General features: G+C 46.5%; 1 protein-coding gene across 2 annotated transcripts in view; it reads right to left on the bottom strand.

Annotated features, from left to right (window-relative positions):
* Window positions 1-24653, bottom strand: part of Sfxn5 (sideroflexin 5) — a 113996-nt gene that overhangs the window by 63461 nt on the left and 25882 nt on the right. For both annotated transcript variants that reach the window (XM_046432375.2, XM_046432376.2), the window contains exons 3-6: window positions 23534-23611; window positions 10243-10269; window positions 9609-9663; window positions 7724-7749 (exon numbers count right to left, since the gene is read on the bottom strand). In XM_046432375.2, coding sequence (XP_046288331.1) covers window positions 7724-7749; window positions 9609-9663; window positions 10243-10269; window positions 23534-23611 — 186 coding nt within the window. The remainder of the gene's footprint in view (window positions 1-7723; window positions 7750-9608; window positions 9664-10242; window positions 10270-23533; window positions 23612-24653) is intronic.

Here is a 24653-nt window from a genome sequence, read left to right as displayed (position 1 = left end):
GTGACCACAGGACACTGACACCACAGACCTGAAGTTCACACTGCTAGAGGAACAGTGCTTTGACATGACCCCCCTTCTCCCACCTCACTCAATTCCCCAACGTTCCTCTCTGATGTGTGGGCCACGAGCCCCGGTACCCAACAAATTGCCAGGTTCTTTTTAATTTTTTTCCTTCTGCTTTGTCTCCATCTTCTGATTTATATGGCTAATGATCTGAAAAGTAATGCCCCATGCATTCGGGGTTTGGCTATTTAAAGGAGGCCAGATAGTGAAAGAAATATCAGCTTCTGATCATCTGTCAGATGAGTGTCATTTGTCAGATGAGCGTCTATCCCTGACTGGTCGATTCTAGCTTAACTGGACCGACGACTCTTGCGTGGTATGAACTAGGACAAAATGGCTGGTGTTCGGTCACGCTGAGGGCAGACAGGGAGGAAACTGGGATTGTGGTTAGAATGTGTGAAATAGCAATCTGGAATGAGGAGGATTGGGAAATGTCAGAATGGCTCTGGGATGTGGCCACGTCCTCACATAAAGTGAGTCCTTGATGGCCCACCCCAACTTGCCCCCACCTCCCGAACACGTAAGGACACCCAGCAGCACCTTCGGACACTGAGGGTTTCTGTGTTCACAGGATCATCTGTAGTGTCACAGGGAAGGGACTCAGAGCACAGAGTGTAAGCTCTTAATATCCCAGGAAGGACAGAATCTCATTTGGATTTCTCCCGAGGCCACCAGACTCCCTGATGAGGTGCTCTTGGTCCACCCTTCTCAGCTTCCGGGCTGGATCTGAGCCTTTTGAGAGTTCCAGATGTGAAGGGGAAGACAGCAGTTGGAGAGGGAGGCACAGATGCTCCGTGGAAGAGCCTCAGGCCCTTGGCATCTGATGCACCACCGTGGCCAGGGTGCAGAGCACAGGCAGCAGCTGAGGAGAGGATGAAGGCACGTCAAGGGCTGAACCCCTGGGCCAAGGTGGCCTTGCCCTCCCCAGTCCCACGTGCATGGAAAGAACAGCGCAGCGCACCTCTTGGTGCCATCCCAGGAACAGAGACACCGGTTACAAAGAAGCCGCCACGTTGATGGGGTCTCTTCTGGGAGGATCCCCCCAAAGGGGTGCCGTAGACCACAGGGGCCTCGGGTCAGCCTGGGTGCACTGGCTTAGCCGTCGTGCTTATGTATAAATTGGGATCTTCTGCCACACACCAAAGGGGGGAAAAGTTCCCATCTTTAAATGTTAAGCTTAAAATAAGACACTACACGGTGCCAGTGGATCTGTGAAATCTGCTGACTAAACTGGCAGCAGCCCCTGGGAGGAAACCAGCTCATTTCTCCCGCGCTCTGGTGGGGGTGGGGGTTGCTCTCAGGCAACTGGGAGCAGCGACGGGGGTCAAGCCCAGGATGTTCACCTGGGCAGAAGGCGGCTTGGCTGTGGCTTCCAGAAGTTTCTAGGTGGAGGCACGTGCCAGGCGCGCTCACCCCTTCCCTTCCTCACTCAGGGGCCCGGTTCCTAGCACGTTTGCTGGCACCACCGATTCTATTTTGGTGAGCATTTTCAGTGGCTTCTGCATGCGTGTGTTTCTTACCCACTCTCTCCGACCAGGGGCTTCCCGAAGGTGTGGACTGGAACTTTCGCTGCCCTTCCGACGAGGCTTTGCTGCGGGGTTCGCGCTGTCAGGGGACAGCAGGGCCGTAGAGGGGCTGAGGAGACGGGTGGTGCCAGGCCTTCGGTGGAGTGGCAGAGGGCAGGATTAGGAGTGGCACAATGGGTCCTCGTGTTGCTTATGCAAGTCCAAGTGCCACGATGTAAGGCGACAGGCTGAGGCCACGCGGGGCCTGCCTCTGGTCCGCTGTCCTGAATCCCATTAGGTAGCTACTTGGGGCCGGGAAGCGGGTAGCTGAGCTCGGGGTTGGGGTTCTAGCTGCCAGGGGCCTGCGGGGAGCCACTCCAGGTCCAGTGACCTACTCTGTCTCAATCAGACGACTCCATAGGATTTCGGGAGTCAGCACTGTCCTTGCACGGGGCACCTCTGTTCACAGAGAGGGTTGGTCCTCCCAGGACGGGCGCAGCACACATTCCCGAGTAGCATCGCAGTGGATCAGCACCGAGGCTCCTGGGGCTGGCAGGGCTGCCAGGGGCCACAGTGATGCGCTTGTCTTGCGCAGGCTAAGGAGGGAGTGGGAGAGGAAGGGGGAAACCTCAGCGATGCCTTGGGAATAAACAGTGCTGCATCTCTAGGCGTGGCGGGCTCATCCCAGTTGATGGCAGCCATTGACCAAGAGTCCTCTCGGCCTCTGAGGGAAAATGAGATCATATTCACCTTTGTCCTTTTAAACACCCAGGTCTTTGGTTGGGCAAAGAAGTGATTGTGTCAAATGATACATCTTTTGTTTTTAAATGTGGATGGAGTATTTATAAGGATTATTATGGCAGTCTCTTTTTGCCTACCTATGAACCATTATTTCCTTCTTTCTTACTAATAAAATATAAATTTGAGGGGTCAACTATATACCAGCTAAATCCCACATGAAGTATAAGCAGAACTGTTGTGTGGGACTTCCAAGAAGATTCCTTAAAGAGAACTGACTCAGTAAGGAGATACACCCTTTTACTTCTTTTCCTTATCCTCCGTGCAATGTGAATCTTGCAGCTGGAACTGCAGCAGCTATATTGGTCTTCGAGATGACTTTTACAATAGAAGCCTGAGTTGAAAATGGGTGATGTAGAAACATGGAAGACTGCATTCATGATGATATCATGGGGTTCTACCTACCTTTAAAGTTCTTAGACATGAGAGAGAAATAAACTACTTAAACTAATACCTTTTACTTTGGATTTTCTGTTATATGAAGATGATCCTACTTCTAATTAATATAATCACCTGCCACAGAGAAAAACCACAATAAACCCCAAATGGCAGAATTATGGAGGTCACACCCTCTGAAAATAAGATAAGCCATAACATTACTTAAAAGAATAGATTTTTTTTTAATTTATTTTTTTTAGGTGTAGATGGATACAACACAATGCCTTTATTTTTATGTGGTGCTGAGGATCGAATCCGGGTCCTGCCCGTGCTAGGTGAGCACTCTACCTCTGAGCCACAATTCTAGCCCCAAAGAATAGATATTTTTGAAACCCACCAATTAGAATTTAAAAATGTATTCTTGGGGCTGGGGATGTGGCTCAAGCGGTAGCGCGCTCGCCCGGCATGCGTGCGGCCTGGGTTCGATCCTCAGCACCACATAGAAACAAAGATGTTGTGTCCGCCGAAAACTAAAAAAAAATAAATATTAAAAAATAATTTAAAAAAAAAATTAAAAAAATAAAAATGTATTCTTTTGATTAATTGACTCAAAATCATAATTTCAACTTGCTTAGAAAATAACAACACAGGATCATCACCATATATATGAACACCTATTAGATAAAGCCAAGTAGTAGATATAGACAGAGGCAAATTCATAATGCTAAACACTTTCATTAGAAGGAAAAAAATGAGAATAAGTAACTAAGCATTCCAAAATTAAGAATACCAACCACAGACAAAGAAGACATAAAACAAAAGCAAATATGAATAAATTAGAAAATAAAATAGAAAAATTGATAAAGAGGTCCAAGAGCTGATTCCCAAACACAACGGGCACGGATCCAGTTATTTTTTTTTAATTATTTTTTAAATTGTAGATGGACAGAATGCCTTTATTTTATTTGTTTATTTTTATGTGGTGCTGAGGATTGAACCCAGTGCCTTACACATGCTAGGCAGGTGCTCTGTCACTGAGCTACAGCCCCAGCCACGAATCTAGTTATTTTAACAAAAGGATGGAGATGAGGGGGATAAACTCGAAATTAATCAAAGGGAAGACCATGATATTTTAAAACACTGACATTTCAAACTTTTCTATAACAAAGACACCAGGGAGAAAAGAAAAGCAGCTGGAGAAGAGATTTGCAATTTACATAATTCAAAGGATTAATATCCAAAATAGAAAAAGATCTACTACAAATAAATTAGAAAAGTATAGCCCATGGAGGAATGGAAAGGGTATGAACAGGTAATTCACAGAAGAAGTGGCTAATAGTAAATGAAAAAAAAAAAAAGCACAATCTTTTTGGTGTTCAGGGAAATAAAAATTAAAACCATAATGAGAAGCCACCTGGCAAATTAAAAAAAAAAAAATGAATAGGAATGTAACAGAGATGTGGGGAAATATCTCTTCTTTGAAGGGAAATTCAGTACTATCCATTAAAACTACAAATGTGCATGGTCTTTAAAGCAGCAAATTCACTTTCTGGAATGTGCTTTGGAGAAATCCTTATTCTTGTGCGAAAAGAGCTGTAGGAAGATTTGCCACAACATCATTGTTTTTAATGACAAATAATGAGAAATACCTTAAAACTAGGAAATAGAATTCTACTGAGCAGAAGAAACAAATGAATGGAGCCTATTTATATGTAACTGCTTAGTAAGGTAATTGCAAGGTAATTGCAGGTGAATGCATTATTTTTTTTTAGTTAAAAAAAACTGCAAAACAAAATTTAAAAAAAAAACAAAACATTTTATTTTATTGCTGGAGATAGAACCTAGGGTCTAGGTAAGAGGTTCTTACCATGATAATTGTGAGCTCTATCACTGAGCTATACCCTGAGCCCCCCCCCCTTTTTTTTGAGGCAGCTACTAAATATATGATGGCTTATAAGTACATATATGCCTAGAAAAAAGCCTGAAAGTTCACACCAAACTCCTATCAGAGGTCACTTCCAGCCACAGATTTGGGGTTGAGACACATCTGTGTTGTTTGAATTCTGAGCTAAGAAGACATTCATATACCACTTGTACAACTTTTAAAATATTCTTTATAAAAAAAAAATTCTTGGTGGTATTTTTGAATCCCAAAGAACATATTCATGTATTACTTGTATAATTTTATAAAATATACAGAGAAGATTTTTTAAATCCCAGAGTTATTTCTGAACTCCAAGATAAGAAAAAAAAATAATCAAACGATTCCAGGGGAAAGACGAGGGGTAGTTCATTTATAGAGGAAAAGAGATTAAGGCCAACTATTGTTCATGCATGAAAGGGGGGAAAACGACATTTCCAAGTTCGTAAGAACGCAAAGGCTGGATTGTCCACTTACTTTGAATGTTAGTCAAAGAAGCTTCTAGCCAAACACAAAACACACAAAGCTTAAATAATGTGACATTTAACACAGCTGTTAATAAGGACTTCATAAAATGAAATTCCAGATTATTTCCAAAAATTTGGAGGTAAGTTAAAAACTAGAGTAAAATTATATGTAAAAGTCTCTTGCTATGGAGGTAGTGTTGGGAAATCACATTCATTATTTGATTCTTGATACACACACATACCCACCCACACATATAAGTATAATACAATCTCTCTGAACTATAAAATAATACAGATGAATGATGACTAGGAAAAATTAGGATGTTCCTCTTCCAAGCTACTTAAGAAACTTAAAGGAACAATAAAAACTATCACTCTAGTACAAATCAAAATAGAAATGGAAATAATAACTAATTTTAATGAACAAACCAGCAAAAAAAAAATTGATGACTAGGATACATGGTCACAATAATCAGTGGCAGAATAAACATGAATGGGTTCCCCATATGACTAAAACTGAAGATAACGTTTCTCAAATTGGATTAAAAAAAAAAAAAAGTAAAATTCACAGGATGTGGCACATGCCTACAATCCTAGCGACTCAGGAGGCTGAGGCAGGAGGATCCCAAGTTCAAAACTAGCCTCAGCAACTTCACAAGGTCCAAAGCAACTTAGTGAGACCCTGTCTCAAAATAAAGTTTAAAAGGCTGTGGATGTGGCTCAGTGGCAGAGCATCTCTGGGTTCAGTCCCCCGTATGCCATAAAATTAAAAAAATAATAAAATAAAATAAAGCAAAATTTGGCTAGATTTCAAATAAAACAAACCTATAATGCAAAATGGCACAAAGTAAATGACTCTGACATAAAGGTACGGGCAATGATGTACAAGACAAATAGACTAAACAAAATAGAAATAGAAATATTAGTGACATAAAACAGAATTCAAGGCAAGAATATTCAATAAAATAGAAATATTTCACATATGTGTGACAGACAAAAGAATATCAAGAAAATACAACCATTATGAATATACCAAGCACCACTGCACTAAAAAATACATATAACTGCAATAAATGCAAAAGAAAGAAATACACGCACACACACACAGTGGGAACTTTACAATCCTTTCTCAGAATATTTCAGAAAAATGTAATAGTTTCAGGAAAACTACATAAGGATAGAGATTTAAAAAATAACTTCTGTTGACATATTTACATATAAAATTAATGATATATGCATAAAGTTAGATAGGAGAAATAAGTTCTAGTGTTCTACAGCACAGTAGGGAGACTATAGCCCATAGCATTTCATCATTTATTTTATAAAGAACCGGAAGAGAGGAGTTGGAAGATTCCTAACACAAAGAAATGATCACTGTTTAAGGAGAAGGAAATGCCAGTCACCTTGATTTAATCATGATAGGCTATATACCTATTTCAAATTATCACACTGCACTTCCTAAATATATATTCTAAAATTTTTTAATTAAAAATGTAATCTGATGAAAACAGACATCAATTTTTTTCGATTAAAAATATATGTGTATGAGCTGGGTGGTGGTGGTGTGCACCTGTAACCCTCAGTGAGGCAGGAGGATGGCAAGTTCAAAATCAGCCTCAGCAACTTAGCAAGGTCCTAAGGAACGCAGGGAGACCCTGTTTCAAAGTAAATAGGGCTGGGGATGTGGCTCAGTGGTTAAGTACCCCTAGGTTCAACCACTGGTACCAAAATATATAGACATAAATATAGATGAATAGATACATAGATAGACATATATGAAATGAAATATTTCAAGCATACAGAAAAGTCTAGAGGATAATATAATGAGCATCCTTGTGCTGTCAAGTCTTATCATTTGTCAAATTTTTATGAAAATTTTGTCTTTTCTAAGAGACAAAGCACAAAGACAAATGAAACACCCCCTTTTTTCTGCTGGATTCCATTGTCTTCTCTCTCACCAAGGTGAACCGAACCTCAAATCTGCTAATTGTTCCCATGCATGCTTTTACAGATACACAGAAAATACACCCATAAACTATATATGATATTGCTTTGCTTATTTTTAAGCATGATCTAAATGACATCAGAGAGCATTACTACTCTGCTACTATTTTTTCATTCAACTGTCTTTGAGGTTTATCCATATTCATAATGTGGAATACTTAACACAGGAAAGAAAATAATGAACCAGCTCTAACCCCGATTCCAAAACTGAACAAAAAGAAGATGGAAAACCCTTTCGGAATTAATTTTAAACTTTTGCTTGCAGAAGGCACCTTTGTGCACCTCCTTCCTAAGTCTTTTTGGAAAACTTCCCTACTTTCCCAGAGAGTTCAGGAGGTGAAAAACACGCGGGGGGAAGGCCCTTTCCTGTCATGCTGGGTGGAAGTCAGAGCACCTTTTATCAAAAACAAGCTTGACATGGGATGCACAGCAAGAGAGAAAAGAGAAATCCGTACCATTTTATCTGAGGGTTTCCCTCCAAGAATTTACGCTAAATCAGTAACTCAGTCAAATATTCACAAACTATGATGTAAAGTTATACATTCAAAATTTCATTTAAAAAAAAATCTTTTGAAAATAGCACTTACAATTGGCGTCCCGAAAGGAATGTAACCTGTGAGTGGGGAAGAGAAGCGTCAGGTCTTATAATCCACCATCTCAACCCAGATGCCCAGGACCTCCAGGCTTGGTGTTGGCAATGGCCCTAGCCAAGGGGCTCAGGGCAGTTAGGCAGGAGGCACCTCTAGCCCCTCAGACGCTCTCTAGTGCAGCCCTCCCAGTGGCCAACGTGTCCCGCCTCCTTCCCTCGGTTCCTCTATAGTCAGGCAGCTCTCACTCCCCTCCCAAGCCCAGAAGCCTATTTTTGCAGGCAGGGTTACCCCAGCCTGGGACCACCACAGAGGCGGGGGTGTCCCATGATTTCCTCCATGAGGCACAAGGATCCCTGTCCACACTCACTATGCAAGCCTGGCCACCTTCCAAGGACCCCAGAATGCTTTCCTTCTTCCCTGGGCTTGTCTTTTTTTTCCTTCTCTGACAATCCTGACTGTTTCTGGAAATAGAATTTCCTACCCACCTGAAATATGCACCTCTCTTTGCCAGAGCTGCTTAAATCTCTAGTGCCCTAGTTGCACGCCCATGCAGAGCAGTGGAGAGCTGGAGTGAACTCGGCCATGCCCTGGACGGAGTCTTCTCACTGCTTATGGCCCCATTGATGCCAACGGGCAGCCTCGTGCCCTCTGACGTGTGGCACATACTCTCTGAGTTGCATGTGCAGCCAGCGTTTGCATCCCAAGTGCAGGTAACTGCATGTGCAGCGTCATCCTCCTCCTTCCTGCATCCCTCTGGGGAGAGTCCTGTTTGGTCAGGGCCTCTGAGGAGTATATGACTCAAGAAGGTCCAGAATTACAGGAGAAGCCAGGCTCGGGATGATAGCCTGCCAGGCCCAGTGTGGGGACTGGGGCCACTTACGGCCACAGCTCCAAGGTGCTTAGAGCCTTTGCTGCCTTGGAGTTCTTCAGGGCAGAACCAGGGGCCCCTGGAAACTAATGGCCCCAGTTTGCACAATGGAATCACGTGACCTTCTGTTCACTGGCTGCTTAGTCTCTCGCCTCCATGAGGTCAGGCTCTTTGGGAGTGGGAACCCTAAATGATTCATCCAACTGTAGCCTCTTTCTCCAGCCACATGAGGTCCCTCAAAGGCAGCAGCCAGCAGTCACCCTTATGGCTCAGGGTGGCTACACCCATTGTAATGAGAAAAGGCAAGGAGGCGTCTGTACCCCAGTATGAGTGTCACCCTCTGTGGTATGATGCTGAGCAAGGCTGGCAACCTCTCAGAACCGTGGAAAGGACAACCACGCCAGCCCTAGTCTGTGTCGGGCAAGTGCTGTCTAAGCCTCTGACACAAACATACAGAGCTGTCCTCCAGTGACCACTGGGTGGGGACAACCTGGGGGCCGAGATCTTGTCCCCCCCTCTGTCCACTCGTCTCCACTGAACAGGAGTCCAGCCTTCTCCGTGGGCACAGTAGTGCAAATAAGAGGGCATCCATTACTCACAGGAGCAGAGAACAGGAGCTAATTTGCAGATGGCTGCCCAGAGGGGGCAGCAGGGAGCAGGACATGGAAGGAAAAACAGGATGGTGCCTGGGCCGAGGCAGAGGCAGGAGAAGCCAGGGTTTGCCCATAGCAGGCGGCCCCCAGTGAGGGTTGAGTGGGGGCACACATGGGGGCTGCAGCTCCAGCCCAGCCACTCAGTGGAAAAGGCAGGCAGGTGCCGTGGGGATCCTGAGCCTGGCCAGGTTCTCATACAGTTGAGCCAAGATGGACCCATAGGTGCAAGTGCGACCAGGTGTGTGACGGGCTCCGTCCCCTCCTCAGGCAGGTACATCTGGACCGTCTTGGAGCTGTGGCTATATAGTCAGCTGTGACCACAGCTCAGGCTGGGCTGAGCCAGAGGGTCCTGGGAGCTTACCTGACATTCTAAAAGGCATGAAGATCTTCTCATTGGTGTCCGGGTGCAGAATAGCCTGGCAAGAGCCGGGAATAGAGCACAGGGTGGCAGTCGGGGAGGGGAGAGGGAGAGGGCAGGGCGAGGGGGCAAGCAGAAGTGTTAGGAGAAGGAGAGGGAAGGACAGCTTCCCTCGGAGACACAGATGCCAGTGGCTACATACTGCCTCTGGCTAGTTGGTCCTTTCCACCATTCAGGACAAGAGAAAACCAAAGTGTGGGCCCCGACAGCACCCTCCTCCTGACCAGTCCTTAAAGCTGAGTGGGGGAAGACTTAAAGCCCGTGGAGGCCAGGATCGTGTCTACTCACGGGCACATACTCAGAATCTGTGGATGGAGCCTGGACCTTCCTGGCACTCACAGCACCCAGGGAAAGGTCACCCTGGCCCGAGCCCCAGGCTTAGAAAGAAGCTCAGGCCCTGGGGTGCTGGGTTGGAAGGAAGGGGTGAGGTGGCAAACAGGAGGGGCGAGGCTGGGAGGGGAGAAGGTGGGCATGCAATAGCCATGGTGGGGAGGGGTTTCTGCTAGAACCCGGGGAGACAGGGCGTCAGGATCCAAGAAAACATAGGGGACAAAAAAAGAATCCAAAATTAGATTACCTGCTTGATTTTCTGTGCACTCCAGAGCTGAAAAAGGAAGAAAACACACATTAGAAGCAACCCAAGCCCGGTGCGTGGTGCGTACCTGTAATCCCAGCAGCTTGGGAGACTGAGGCAGGAGGATTGCACGTTTGAGGTCAGCCGGGCCAACTTAGTGAGGCTCTGTCTCACAATAAAATAAAAAGGGCTAGAGAAGGAACAAATCCGCCAAATCATGCTATGTCCAAGTATGAATATACCACAATGAACCCTGACTATATATATATAATTATAATGTGCTAATTAAAATAATAGAAGGGAGATCTGTAAAGTAAGTAGATCAGGGGGAGGAAAAGAGGGAAAGAAAAAACACTGGGGAATGTGATTGATCAAATTATGTTATGTGCATGTTTGGATGTGGCATAATGAATCCCCTTATTATGTATAATTATAATGCACCAATAAAAAGTCTTAAAAATAAAAGACATACGAAATTTAAAAAAAAAATGTCAGGGAGAGACTGTGGATGTAACTCAGTGGCAGAGTGCTTGTCTAGCAAGCGTGAGGCTCTGGGATTCCCCCCAGTATGGGGGGCAGGATTAAAAGTTTAAGGTCTCAAAGCCTTATTTTCTAATCAAGGAATTCAGCATCAGAGTCTCATGATGTCTTCTCACCCAAGAGCTGACACCTGGAGGGTGTGATAAGACAAAGGACCTCAAGGGCACAGCTAGGGGTTTACATACAGTTGGTTAGATCGTTCAGTCCAAGGGTTTAGTCCAACTAGGGAAGCTCCCTAGTTGATGCTAAGGTGTGCTCACTAAGGTCCCCGATCTCAATGGATACACTTCCACTGTTTCCCAGAGTCATGAGAGCTACAGTGCAGCACCGTTTTTTGCAGAGATAGGCTGCCTGGAGCCCTGGTTCTGTCACGGCCAACCCTGAACCTCAGTTTCCTCATCTGTGACACGAGGATAAGAGCTGGCTTCTGACACAGGACTGTTGAAGAGGTATCTAAACAGTGCTTGGAGCAGCATCAGCCCACAGTAGGTGTTCACAGCTGCTCACTGTGGTTAATATTATTTATTCCTATTGTCATTACAAGAAGGTTGTGAGAAGAAAAGGGTAACTTCAAATGAGGGATGAGCTGTTTCTTTCTAGCACAGCCAGGCTGGGGTGGTTAGAGAAAAAGAACAATTTGTCAATCCCTTCAAATGATATAAATACTGCCTTTCATTGACTCTGGACATCATTGATTCTAAGATGCACTATCATGTGCCACAGAAGAAAGAAAATTGACCTGGTGTCCAGACCCCCAATTCCATTTTAGAGATGCTAAAATGTGATAAAATCATCTTAAAAAAAAAAAAAAAAACAGTGGCGCATACCTATAATCCCAGCTGCTCTGGAGGCTGAGGCAGGAGGATTGCTAATTCAAAGCCAGCCTCAGCAAAAGTGAGGCAGTAAGCAACTCAGTGAGACCCTGTCTCTAAATAAAATACAAAATAGGGCTGGGGGTGTAGCTCAGTGATCCAATGCCCGTAAGTTCAATCCCCAGTACACCTCGCCCCAAAATCAAACAAACAGGATGAATAAAAATTGATATTGTGGGCAAAACAAAGGCCAGTACATGTTAAATGGAGGAAGAAGGGCTTGGGGACTAGAAAGAAAAGCCTGCCCACAGCTGATATTTAAAGTTTTTAAGGTAGACTAGTTGTAGCCAGGTGTGATGGTGCACACCTGTAATTCCAGCAACACAGGAGGCGGAGGCAGGAGGATCACAAGTTTAAGGCCAGCCTCAGCAACTTAGTGAGGCCCTAAGCAACTTAGCAAGACTCTGTCTCAAAATAAAAAGTAAAAAGGGTTGGGATGTGGCTCGTGGTTAAGCACCCCTGGGTTCCATCATTAGTACCAAAAAAACAAACAAAAAAAATATCAATAAAGTAGAATAGTTGTTATGCTTTATTTATATGGTAATAATGGTCATTGGAATATAAACTAAGATGCAGACGTTAAGCAGCTCTGGGGAGTAAAAATAGGAGTTTTAAAATTGATACATTAAAGTTGATGCTTTTTATTCACAGCTGAGTCCCTCAAAACTTAAATCCCAGCCTAATTAAGGCTTATTTTAGATACATTTCAAACATACTTGATTGTCTGCTATTCCAGACCAGGCAGATTAGAAGCAGTAGATCTTTTAAAAATAATAATGGGGAGACAGAGGAGGCTGCAGAGAGAAAAACCAACTGCAGAATCCCTGCAAGCATAAAGGGAGGTGGGAACATTAGGGGACGAGAGGCTAGTCCTGTCCCCTCTGCTCAGAAGGTGCTCCCCAAGTCGAGGCTCTGTCCTAGAAGCCACCCAGGGTGGTACAACTCCTGACACCTCCACCTCCATCCAATCATAATCTTCCATTTCTCACCTCTGGATTCACTGTCCAGCCTCCAGGGAGGCAGGAATTTGCCTTTAAGCACTATCTCCGGGCACCATCTCCCAGAGTGCCTGGCATACAGTAGGTACTCAATAAGTGTTTGGTGAAGGAATATCATCCTCTAAAATAGAAGTATATCTAGGACTCGAGATGATGAGGGATAGAGAGCAGAGCTGTGTGTGTGTGGGGGGGGGGGTAGCAGTGTGCCCCACGTATCTGCACCCAAAGATAAGCTCAATGGGAGATCAGTGGGCTCTGCCCGTGAACCTGGGAGACGTTCCAAGCAAGAAGATGCATGGGGTGGGGCCATAGAGCAGGGGGCCCAAAGCCCTAGCTCCAGAGATGGAGTTTTATTCTCCAGAGAAGTGGAATCCGAGCAGCCCAGATGTGGGGGTCACAGGCAGAGGGGGACAAGTCCAAGGTCTGAGGACTATACATGGGCCTCCAGGAGCCTTCCCATGTCCACACCCAGAATGCAACAGACAGGAGGGTGGAGGCCCCTTCTCTTGGAAATAGAAGACCACAAAGAGGACCACAGGCTCTGCCCCCGGTGCAGTAGTGGGAAGGAAGCCCCATTCTGGGGATCTAGGGCCCTGTGATTTCTGTCTTGACTTTCTCAATATCTTTATCTTTGAATTTGTGTCAAAGGCTGGTGGACAGTGGGGATGTGCCAGGGGCCTGCAGCCTCAGTGCACTCCTGTCCTGCCACCCCACTGGCCACTCCCCTCTAGGCACCCACACAGTGACCACCGACACCCACCATTCCTGGCAGAGGGCTTGGTGCAGGGAGGATGGGGTAGAACCAGTGGTCCCCAATGCTGAGACATGGAGCAAGGTTCTGGGTGCCTGCAAGTATCTGTGCTTGCCCCGCAGGTGTCCCTGTGGCCAAGGAAGTGTGACATTAAATAGCAAATAAAAAACACCCTGGGGGCTGAGGTTGTGGCTCAGCGGTAGAGCGCTTGCCTAGCACGTGGGAGGCCCTGGGTTTGATCCTCAGCACCACATAAAAATAAATAAACAAAATAAATGTATTTGTCCATCTACAACTAAAAAAAAAAAAAAAAAGTGTTAAACCAGGCACAGTGGCTCATGCCAGTAATCCCAGCGGCTCAGGAGGCTGAGGCAGGAGGATGGCAAGTTCAAAACCAGCCTCAGCAACAACAAGGTGCTAAGCAAGTCAGTGAGACCAGGTCTCTAAATAAAATCCAAAATAGGGCTGGGAATGTGGCTCAGTGGCCTAGCGCCCCTGAGTTCAATCCCCGATACTGCCCCCTCCCTGCAAAAAAATCACCTTGTTAAAAGGCTGGAGAGGAGAAAGTGAGGAGGGGGAGAGGGAGAGAGAGAGAGAGGGGAGGGCAAGGGAGATCCCACAGAAAAGAGGGGAAAGCTTTTTTCTGCCTTTTGAAGAAGGATCTTGAATTTTCATTTTGCATTGAGCCCCCCAAATTTTATACTTGTCTCTGCCTATAAATCAATTGATATTTGGAGGACCTAAATGAAGAAGGTCCCTGCTAAGAGTTTGCACATGCATGCATAGAACATGAACTCTGAGGACATGAGACAACATAGGGACTCAGGAAACTTGAAGAGCACTGCAGACAACCTCCAAAGAGTCAGACCTGGAAAAGGAGCCCTGTGCAATGAAGAGGGATGGGGTTCAAACCTTGGCTCGGCCACCTACTGGATGTGTAGCTCTGGGAAAGCTATTTTGTCTCTGTGCCTCAGCTTCCCCATCAGTCAAATGGGTTGTTGGAGGGTAGGAGAGACAGACGGTGCTCCGCAGCCCCACAGTTTGCTTTTCCGTAGGGGTGCACAGCTGCTTGGGAAGCCAGCCTCCCCCAAAAGGCAGGTGGGCTCCTGGGACTGGGCACTGGCTGGTGCACTGATAGTAGAAATGATAATCCCTTTGCTTGTCCCCAAAGCTTCCCAAGAAGGATCGAGTGAAGGACAAGGGGGCCCTAGAAGATGGTAAAGTCATGAAGTGAAAGGAACCAGGTCCCTGGCCAATAGCATGTGCCAGGTCCATGCAGTGCACTGGATTCAGACAGGATTGAGAAATGGACCTTACGGCGGTAAGTCCCTGAAATCTGGGGCTTGCTCGTTATAGCACTTGGCTTAACGTGACTAACACAGAGGGTTAAATGAGATATGCATATATAAAATATTTGACTCATAGAACGTGCTCAGTATGGTTGCCTAAAATAGAGGGGAAGCAATTAAAATGAGCAGTTTTTAAAGGATTTAATCATCTCGCAAAGCAACTACATCTTCATTGTTTTATTCACTCCTTGTGCCTGCGAGGTGGGGAGGTTCTTTCCAGACAGGGTAGCTCAACTCGAGAGACCACGTGGCTCAGCCAGGGTCCCAGGGGCCTGGTGGCAGTATGGAGATGGGGCCCCAGGTCTCCTGGCCTGTATGCTGGGTCCCCCCTTATTCCCCCATCTGGAGCAGGCCAATGTCTGAGCTTGGCTAGGATGACTGCTAGAAGCCTAAGAGGAGGGAATGGCTGGCACTGTCCTAGGGTCCCAGACCCCTCAGTGCAGCCTGACGGCAGACGCCTCCCACCAGCACACTCAGCCCCTCCCACCAGCACACTCAGCCCCTCCCACCAGCACCCAGCAAAATAGCACCACGCTTATAAGCCATCTGTATCCCTTAGATTCTGGGACTGTCTCTTCCACCTCTGCCCACGGGGCAGCGACAGGGCATCAGGCAGAAGTGGGCTCAGCGGCACAGGCAGGAGGGTGGTAAGAGTAGCAGCAGGAGGGTCCCGAGGAGGCCAGAGCCCGAAGACACATCCTGCAGTCCACAATGACACCACCCAGCCAGCCAGCAGATAGGCCAGTGCCACAGATGAAGACAGCGGCAAAGCCTCCTCAGGAATACAAGCTCTTCTGTTTTGCCAAGCATTTTCCCTAGGAGGCTGCAACTCCTGTTAACTCTCACTTTACAGAACTGAAGAACAGAGAGGTTAAGTGACTTGCCCAAAGTCCCACAGCAGTGCAGGTATTTGAACTTAGCTCCAAGTCCCCACTCTCTTTTTTTCTTTTTTCTTTTTTTGTGTTGGGACTAAACCTAGGGCCTCCCACTTGCTGGAGCAAGCACTACACCACTGAGCTATTTCCCTATCCCCTCCAAGGCCTCATTCTTAAATACCACTCGGGCTTGACTCTAAACACTGTGCACATTGTCCTGCCCTCGTATATTTGGCCTCTTTTCATATCAGTGCACAGAGAGATGTATTCTTCTTAGTGGAAACTTTGAGGATATTATAAACTGTCCTGAGCTGGGGACGGAGGATCTCAGTGGCAGAGCACTTGCCTAGCATGCATGAGGCCCTGGGTTTGATTTCCAGCATTGAAAAAAAAAAAAAAAAATTTTAATAAAAATAAAAATAAACTGCCCCCTACTGGTGGACTTTTAGGCAACTTCCCATCTTTTTTTTTTTTTTTATTGTGATAAAATACACACAAAATTTACCACCTTAACCATGTGTAAGCGTACACCTCTGTGGCGGTAAGCACATCTATCCAGTTGTGCAAACACTCACATATCCATCTCCAGAACCTTCCATTTCCCCAGCTGGAACTCTATCCTCTAACCTCCCCCAGCTCCTGGCAGCCACGGTTCTATTTTCTGTCCCTATGAATTTGACTATACTAGACAACTCACATGAGCAGAATCATACAATATCTGGGTTTTGGGGGTGACTGTCATACCTTTTGTCACAGTTATTATGAACCATGCTCTAGTGAATTTCACTGGCGTTCTCATTATTATATCAGCATTTGAAAAAAAAAGACCAAATTTATGCAGGTGTTTCTGGCATGATACAGAAGAGACTGATGGCTACTCTAGGGAGAGGAAGTGGGTAATTGTGGGAGAGAAGGGAGACTTCTTTCTTCATTCTCTGATCTTTTTATACCTCTAGAATTCTGTATCTTGTTCATAAATTACCTACTCTGTTAAAAAAGAAAAATTAAAGGTAAGGGCTGGGGATGTAGCTAATGGTAGAGTGCTTGCCTAGCATGCGTGAGGCCCTGGGTTCTATCCCCAGCACAGGAAAATATAAATAAACCCACTAGAAAAATGGAAATAGTCTACACAATATCCAGGCCCTTTGTGGATGTCTATGGCATAGACCACTAAGTGTCCAGTTAAATCTCTGTCCTCCTATTCCATAGTTACAGAAAATTGGCCGGCAGGTGGCTGATATGCTACCCTGCATCTCCCAGTTTCCTTTGCAGTTAGGTTTGTCCATGTGTCTGATGGCAGAGAAGCATGACACAAGCCCTGAATGGCCCTGTGGAGCAGAGCCACTGGCCTGTTACCCAGGAGGAAATGACCTTGTCTTATTTGAGCTGGGGCGTTTGAGGATGTTTTTATTGCAGTGACTGGATAACTCCAATGTGATCTCCTTGGGGTTAGATGAAACTACTCTCCCCATGGCGGAGAGGAAGGGATGGAAGTGAAGATGGCTTTTCAGGTCTTGTGGCTTGACCTTGAGCCTCAGGAGAGCTTGAGATGAAGTGGGAGGAACATCTCCATTTTTAATGAAAATTCCTAGTCGAGACCTGATCTTACCTGGGTTTATCCCCTTCTCCATGCTGCAGGGAGGACAGCCAGCTTTGGCCCTGGCTCAGTCACTATCTGGCCTGGTCTTCCTATGTGGTTCACGTCACACGGTAGAACCTGATTAAAAATTAGTCATGCAGGAGAAGGGGCAGAAAGAGGAACAAGTCTCTCCAGGGTTCTTCCTGCCCAACAGTCCGCTAAGCCAGGTCCAGCTTCTGGGGAGGCCAGGTGAAGGATTCCGGTCTGACCCCTTAGCTCTGCGCTTCTCCCTGTGACCTGCTGGACCCATGAGTTAAATGCTAGAAGCAGAAATGGCCATGGAAGCCAAGACTTGGTTGCAAATTTGAAGTTTCTTAGGCTGATCCTGCAAACAGGGTACAGCAGAGGATTATTCTGGGATGTTAAGCACTGCAAGCAAGGCCCACTGAGACACGGTGGATGGGCCATCTACACAGAGAATCTAGCCAAGGGGCCCCAGTGTCTTCCGGAAGCCTGCTGAACCATCTCCACTTCAAATTATAATCCCTACTTGTGACCTGATCTCATTTTGGCTCAGCCCAGAGCCCAGCTCCCTCTACGCCTCCAACTGAACATAAAAATGTGCAGCCCTGATCTCTTACTGGCTCCAGGGACAAACCGGTGTGGATAAGAGACTTTGGACTTTGATGTTTTCAACTTGGAGAAGGAGGAGAGGGGGCAGTGTGGGGAAAGAGTACGGAATGGTGGAAAGGTTTGCTGATTTTAGAAGTGGCCAGCGTCTCCACGGAGCTGCCCTCTGACCCTGAGTCTCAGTATGGAGACCAAGGGAGGGTCAGGGATGGGTCACCACATGCTTCTAGGAGAGCCTGACGTCCCCCAGCACCCAGAGGAGAGCAACTGCCCAGGCCCCACCCCCAGTCTGGCTCGCTCAGCTTCCCCTCTGCCTCCTTCCAAGCTGCTTCTCCAAACCTCCTAAGGCAGCATAGACAGAGCCTATTTAAAACAACCTCCAGAAGGTAATTAAACAGAGCCTGAAGGGGATCCTTCTGTAAGGCAAAGGATGCCTCCATCAAACAAACAAAAAAGAAACTTCCCAATTTATCAGTTGGGCCAATTGCATTATACTTCACCATTAATTCTGTTGCCATGGTAACTCCCAGGTAATATGTACCTGTACGAGTCTGTGGAGGGGTGAAATAACCTCCCACCAATTCTCTCTCTCTTTTTTTATTTAGTTTTGCAGTTCTGGGAATTGAACCCCAAGGGCCTCGTGCATGCTAGGCAAACACTCCACCACTGAGAGACATCCCTAACCCTTACCCCTAGGGCACATAAAAGAAAAGAGGCCCTCTTCTTGATTCTGCAGCATAGCATCTACTTCTTACCACATAGCTTCTCTTTATGGAGAGGACAGACCCTGGGGTTGAACCAGGTTATTGTCAGGATTAATAGTTGATTTTACTTAGCGAACAAATATTTATTGAGCATCTACTATGTGCTGAGCGCTGCTGTTCATGGTGAGCATATATCAGAGGAAGGAGGGGGGAAATCAGACAAAGAGCTCTGGCTTTTGTGGAGCTTGCCAGCTAAGGGGGACAGAGGATAAGCAATAAAAATAATAAAAAGTAAATTCTCTGCTATGTTAGAATGATCGGTGCTTTAGGGAACAAGGGAAAGTGGAACAGGTAAGGGGATTGGGAATATGTGGCGGTGATGGGGACAGAGGTTACAGCAGTGGGGGATCAGGGTGGGTCTCAGAGGCGACACTGAAGGAAATTCTCAAGGGAGGGAATGGACTCTGAAGGCAGAACAGGCAGCGCAAAGACCCTGAGGCAGAAGTAGGCCTGCTAGGAGTGTTTGAGGGACAGCAGGGAACCAGTGTGACCAGAGTGGACTGAATAAGGGAAGAACGGGGGCCGGGGGACAATGTCAGAAAGGAATGAGGACTTTTCAGGCCGTGTTCAGAACGATGGCTTTTACTGTGAGTGGAAGAGGGGAACACTACTTTTCTTAACAGAGCAGTGGTTCTCACTTAGAGGTGCTTTTCCTCAGGGGACATCTGGCAGTGCCTAGTGACACTTCCTGGTTGTCATGCCTGGGGAGAGGGAGCTATTGGCATCTAGTGGGAAGAAGCCAGAGATGCAGGTGAACATCCTTGGGTGCACAGGACGCACAACCAAGAGCTATGAACTCTGCGGGGCCGCGTGCTGTGATGCACTCCTGTGATCCTCGGGAGGCTGAGGCACGAGGATTGTGAGTTCAAAGCCAGCCTCAGCAACTTAGTGAGACCCCAAGCAACTCAGCAAGATCCTGTCTCTAAATAAAATATTTTTAAAAAGGGGGCTTCGGATATGGCTCAGTGGTTAAGTTCCCTGGGTTCAGTCCCCAGTAACAACAAAAACAAAACAAAACAAAAACTATGCAGTTCTAAATGCCAATGGAGCCAAGGCTGAGAAGCCGGGAGCAGAGGACCCAGTCGTGTGTTTCGCAGGTCACTCTGCCTGCTGCTGTGCTGATGCTGTCATGGGAATGGATGGAGGGACCCAGGTAAAATGGGAAGAACATCTAGGAGGCCACTGTAGTTACCCAGCCCCAGAGGTGTGACCATATCACCTGGTACAGTACCTGGCCCAGCCTGCACAGGCCTTGGCTAATAGGGATCACTGTGCTAATGACACTTGTCAAGCCAGTGCTGGCCAAGAGCAGCAGGGTGCTGCCCAGGAGTCCCAGAGCCTGAGGCTGGGAGTCCTGGTAAGACTAGCCAGCCAGCTCCGGCAAACCTGCAGACACGCACAGGTTTGGGGTACAAGTGCTGTTAAGCCTCTGGTATTTGCTCTGCTATTTTCAGCAGAATCCAAACACAGCTGACCCCATTTTCTCTCCGAGAGGAGAAGGCTCGCAGGATCTCTTACATCCCAGCTGCCCTTTCTCCTTGGCAGGCTGCAGACATAAATCCATGCTGCTTGTGGGCTCTGAGCTGCCTGTGTGCTATGCTGGGTATAGAGGAGGCACTCAATAAAGGGTGGCCGGTCCCTCACCTCTGGGGAATGTGGAATGATGGTGGAGTCCCCACTCAGGAGCCCACAGCAGCTGCTGGAGACCTGCGCTCGGCACTTGGGTTACCCTAGTAGCTTCCAGCCTGGTTTCTACAGCAGCGCTTCCTTCCTGGTTCACCACCACCAGGCCGGCAGTACCACTGCCATGTCACTCCCTGGCTCAAGAGCTTGCAGTGTCTTCCTCTGGCCCCACATCCAGCATCTCTTCCTGGTTTTCAAAGATTTTCGCAATCTGGCCTCTAACTTTCCTTTATCCTTGAGATTTATTATCTATTTGTGTAGCAACCACTCAACATGGTAACAGTCTCTGAAGGAGATATCAGCCCCTCGTGAACAGAAGACCAAAAGCAAGGCCATCGGGAGTGGACAAACTCTCGGCACACTTTCACAATACCCACTGGTGAGGTGCCATACCTGGAGGGCAGGTCAGATGGCAAACCGGTAGAAAAGAGTGCACACAAGTTACCCAGTATTGCCCATGACATTGGGACAGGCCTGCAGGCATTGGGACACAGTTTCAGGATTCCGACACACCCACCTGCAAGAGTGCAATGGGGCAGGCAAGAGCAGGTGCAGACGAGGTCGCTGTCCACTGAGACCAAGAGCTGCCCTGGGTCTCTTCAAATAGCATGGATGTGACCCTTGAGCAGGGCCAGCCTGGGCCAGGAGTTGGTGTGTCCTTAATTCCAGATCACTGAGGCTTCCTCAAGCCCAGAGTTGACTCGACATCACTGTCCCTTCTCTTCCTGTGTTTGTGGAGGTCAGAGGGGGTGTTGGTTTTTGACTGTGGCCCAAGAAGGCACCAGGAGACCCATGCAGAGCCCAATGCCACGAACTCTGGGCAGCCCCGAGGACGGGGGCTGGGGGGAGAGGGAGGATCTGCTTCCAGGAGGCTCACACCTAAGAACTGTGCTACCTGGTCATCCGATGGCCCCTGCAGGCATGGCCACCTCAAGCCAGAATTGGGAGGCTCAGCTATTGCCAAGAGGCCCCCCAGACTCCCTCCAGTTCCCTAGAGGCACATGGGGGCTTTCAGGACAGAAGACAAAGAAGGCCCAGGAAACAGTACAGACAGCTTTAGGCTACTGAAGGGAGTGAAGAGAGAAAATGTGGCCTCATTCCCCAAACTCCAGGAGCTGAAAGATGTCCCAAGAGGCCAGCTTCAGCAAGCAGGGGCAGAGGGGAGCTAGAGCCAGAGCAGACACAGGATCGGGAGAAAACATTCACAGGTCCGAGGACAACTTCAGGCCAGAGCAGGGTGTGCTATCACGTCAGGCCACCCAGGGTGTCCAGTGTCCATGGCCAGAAAGAAGTTCTGCTGCTCAGGAGTAAGACCGCAGCCCACCGTCCCTGCCCATGGCTGCCCATGACTCAGCACACAGTGCAGACTCCTGAGGATGGGTCCTGTGTGTCACAGCACTCCCCGGGGCCCTGACAAGCGCATCTGGCCAAGGTGCTGTATGCACCGTGCGCCTGTCCTCCCTCCCCCCCCAGCACATTCCTCATTGGCTTCCAGTGCAGGGCGGGCTCTCTCCACCCTGGACGGCTCCTACCCTGGGCCCCTCCTCACCAGACACCCCAGTCTAAACTGTTTCCACTGCTTTCCCACAGTGTGGTGTCTTCACCTGCCTCTGGGGGGTCCATGGGGCCCGTGGGGCAAGAACCTACCTCATCCAGTCTCTTCCTTGTTCTATCCCCTGACCCCGGCCCCATAACTGTCCTGGAGTGATGGGATCAAATAGAAAAAGGGTAAGAAAAGCTGAGTGTCAGCCTGAAACATCCAATATGTGACAAAAAGGAGTTCTAGAAGGAGAAAGAATTATCAAAGAAACTGCACAATTCTTTGCCATAATAGAAAGACAAGAATCTTCAGATTGAAAGGGGTCAACAAAAATCCAAATTAATTCATGTTCAAAGAGACAGCACTGAGGAATTTCAGAAATACATTTAACAGATAAAGAGAAGGCCAATACACATTTCCAAAGAATGAAAACGGGCCACCTGCAAGGAATCAGGAATGAGATGGCATCCGATTTCTCAATAATTATATTGGAAGTCAGAAGAAAATAGAGCACTGGTCTTCAAAAGTCTGAAGGAAAATGACTGTCAACCCAGAATTTTCTCCTCCGCCAAACTGTCAATTAAGGCTGAATACAGAATTATAATTTTTCAGACACAAAAGAAACCAGAATGTTCTTCCCATTTACCATTCCCCCCCCCCCCCAGAAGCTACTGAAAAAGGTGTTCCACTGAATAAAGAAGACCTGGCGCTGGTGGGAGGCGGATCCAGAAAGGAACATTTCAGGAGAAAAAAAGAGAGAACGGAAAGATAAGAGTCTTCCAATTGAAAGGGAACACTAAAAACACTGAAAGGCTGCTAGAGGGTGTGATCAGAGAAATAACCCAAAGGAAACCTGAAAAATCAGGCAGCTATTAACTCCAGATAAAGCAAAACTTTGAAAAAGAGAAGAAACCTAATCATGATATAACCAACATGACTATGCAGGAAATATCACACACACACACACATATATATATATATATATATATATATATATATATATATATATATATATATATATGTTTATCTCTCTATCTATCTATCTATTTTTGAGTACCAGGGATCGAACTCAGGGGCACTTAACCACTGAGCCACATCCCCAGCCCTATTTTGTATTTTATTTAGAGACAGAGTCTCACTGAGTTGCTTAGTACCTTGCTTTTGCTGACGCTGGCTTTGAACTCACGGTCCTCCTGCCTCAGCCTCCTGAGCCACTGGGATTACAGGCGTGTGCCACTGCACCCAGCTTATTTATATAATTATTCTAACATGAATACTGAATAACTATAGACCCTCAAACCATGGTAACTATTTTGAGCAGGAGGTAGGGGAGGAAGAGTGGATTTATTGGGTGGATAATAAGAAAGCGGAATCTTCAACTACCATAATAGAGAATGCAAAAGAATCAATTGGGAAACAGCAGCATAGATGGCCATATTAGTTTGAAATACAGATTTGTCTGTGAGAAACAGCTAAAGGTAGTTGCTTTTGGGGAACAGGAATGTTTTTTCTTACAACTGTTCCGAGTACTATTAGACTTTTCTAATTATGCCCACATATTATTTTGAAAATACAAAATTAACTTTTTAAGTTTATGAAATAAAACTTATGAATGGAAAGAAAAACTTTGACACTTTACCCATCAGATTCTAATCATTAAATTTGTCTTCCTTCCCCTCCCCACCTGCCTTTGCCCATCTCCAAAGGAGTTACCTGTTCATTGGTGACCCCTGGCCGCAGGGTCCCATGCTTGTAGTCCTCCAGTAGCTGCACAGCTTCTCTGAGACGTCTCTGCAGAGGAAAGAAGAGGCATTGTGAAGCCACAGAGCCAAAGTTCCTAACAACCATCATCAAGTAGGACCACATCAGTATCAATCAAAGTGACAATGTTTACAGGGTAAGAGGGCTCAGCCCTCAGCTCATGGAACACACAAAAAGCAATAGGAAGAATAGCACCTACATGTCCTTCCATAGAGAAATGGCTGGGCAGCAGTCTTATAATAATACTATGGGGCTGGGGCTGGGGCTGGGGCTTAGTGGTAGAGCGCCTGCCTAGCACGTGGGAGGCACCGGATTCGATCCTCAGCACCACATAAAAATAAATTAACTAATTAAACAAAGATGTTATATCCATCTACAATTTAAAATAATAATAATAATAATACTATGGATCATTATTAGGCAATTTAAGGAGTGAATTGGAAGATGGGAGCCATGGCGCACACCTGTAATCCCAGTGGCTCTGGAGACTGAGGCACGAGTTCAAAGCAGGCCTCAGCAACTTAGCAAGGCCCTGAGACACTCAGCAAGATCCTGTCTCTAAATTAAATACAATAAAGGTCTGGGGATGTGACTCAGTGTGTTAAAAAAAAAAAAAACAGAAGTGACATAGAGGGCTGGGGATATAGAGTGGTAGAGCACTTGTCTAGTACATGCAAGGCTCTGGGTTCGATCCCCAGTACTTCAAAAAAAAGGAAAAAACAAAAGTAAAATAGAGGTACATGTGATTCCATGGCCACATCTCCAAAATACTTTGAGAAAGCAAATTGCCAAATAGTACATTGCCGTTTGTTGTACCAAACAAACAAGATACACGTACAAAACCACATTTTTCTATGAGAATAGTGTGTGTGTGTGTGTGTGTGTGTGTGTGTGTGTGTGTGTGAATGCATCAAAAGAGCTAGGAGGAGACCCAGCAAAAACAGGTGTTACCTGAGGGTAGGAGGGAAAAGCTCAGACTTGGCAAAGGGGTATCAGAAGGAACTCTGACCTTCTGATTTATAGGGAGGATATATTTATATAATGCTTTTATGATCTCCTTTGAACATTTTAA

This window comes from Marmota monax, unplaced genomic scaffold, assembly GCF_021218885.2.
Source record: "Marmota monax isolate L192 unplaced genomic scaffold, Marmota_monax_Labrador192_F-V1.1 WCK01_AAM20220418_F8-fsc00106, whole genome shotgun sequence".
In the NCBI taxonomy this organism is placed as follows: domain Eukaryota; kingdom Metazoa; phylum Chordata; class Mammalia; order Rodentia; family Sciuridae; genus Marmota; species Marmota monax.
Note: the sequence above shows the minus strand (reverse complement) of the source record. Positions and strands in the feature narration are given on the sequence as shown.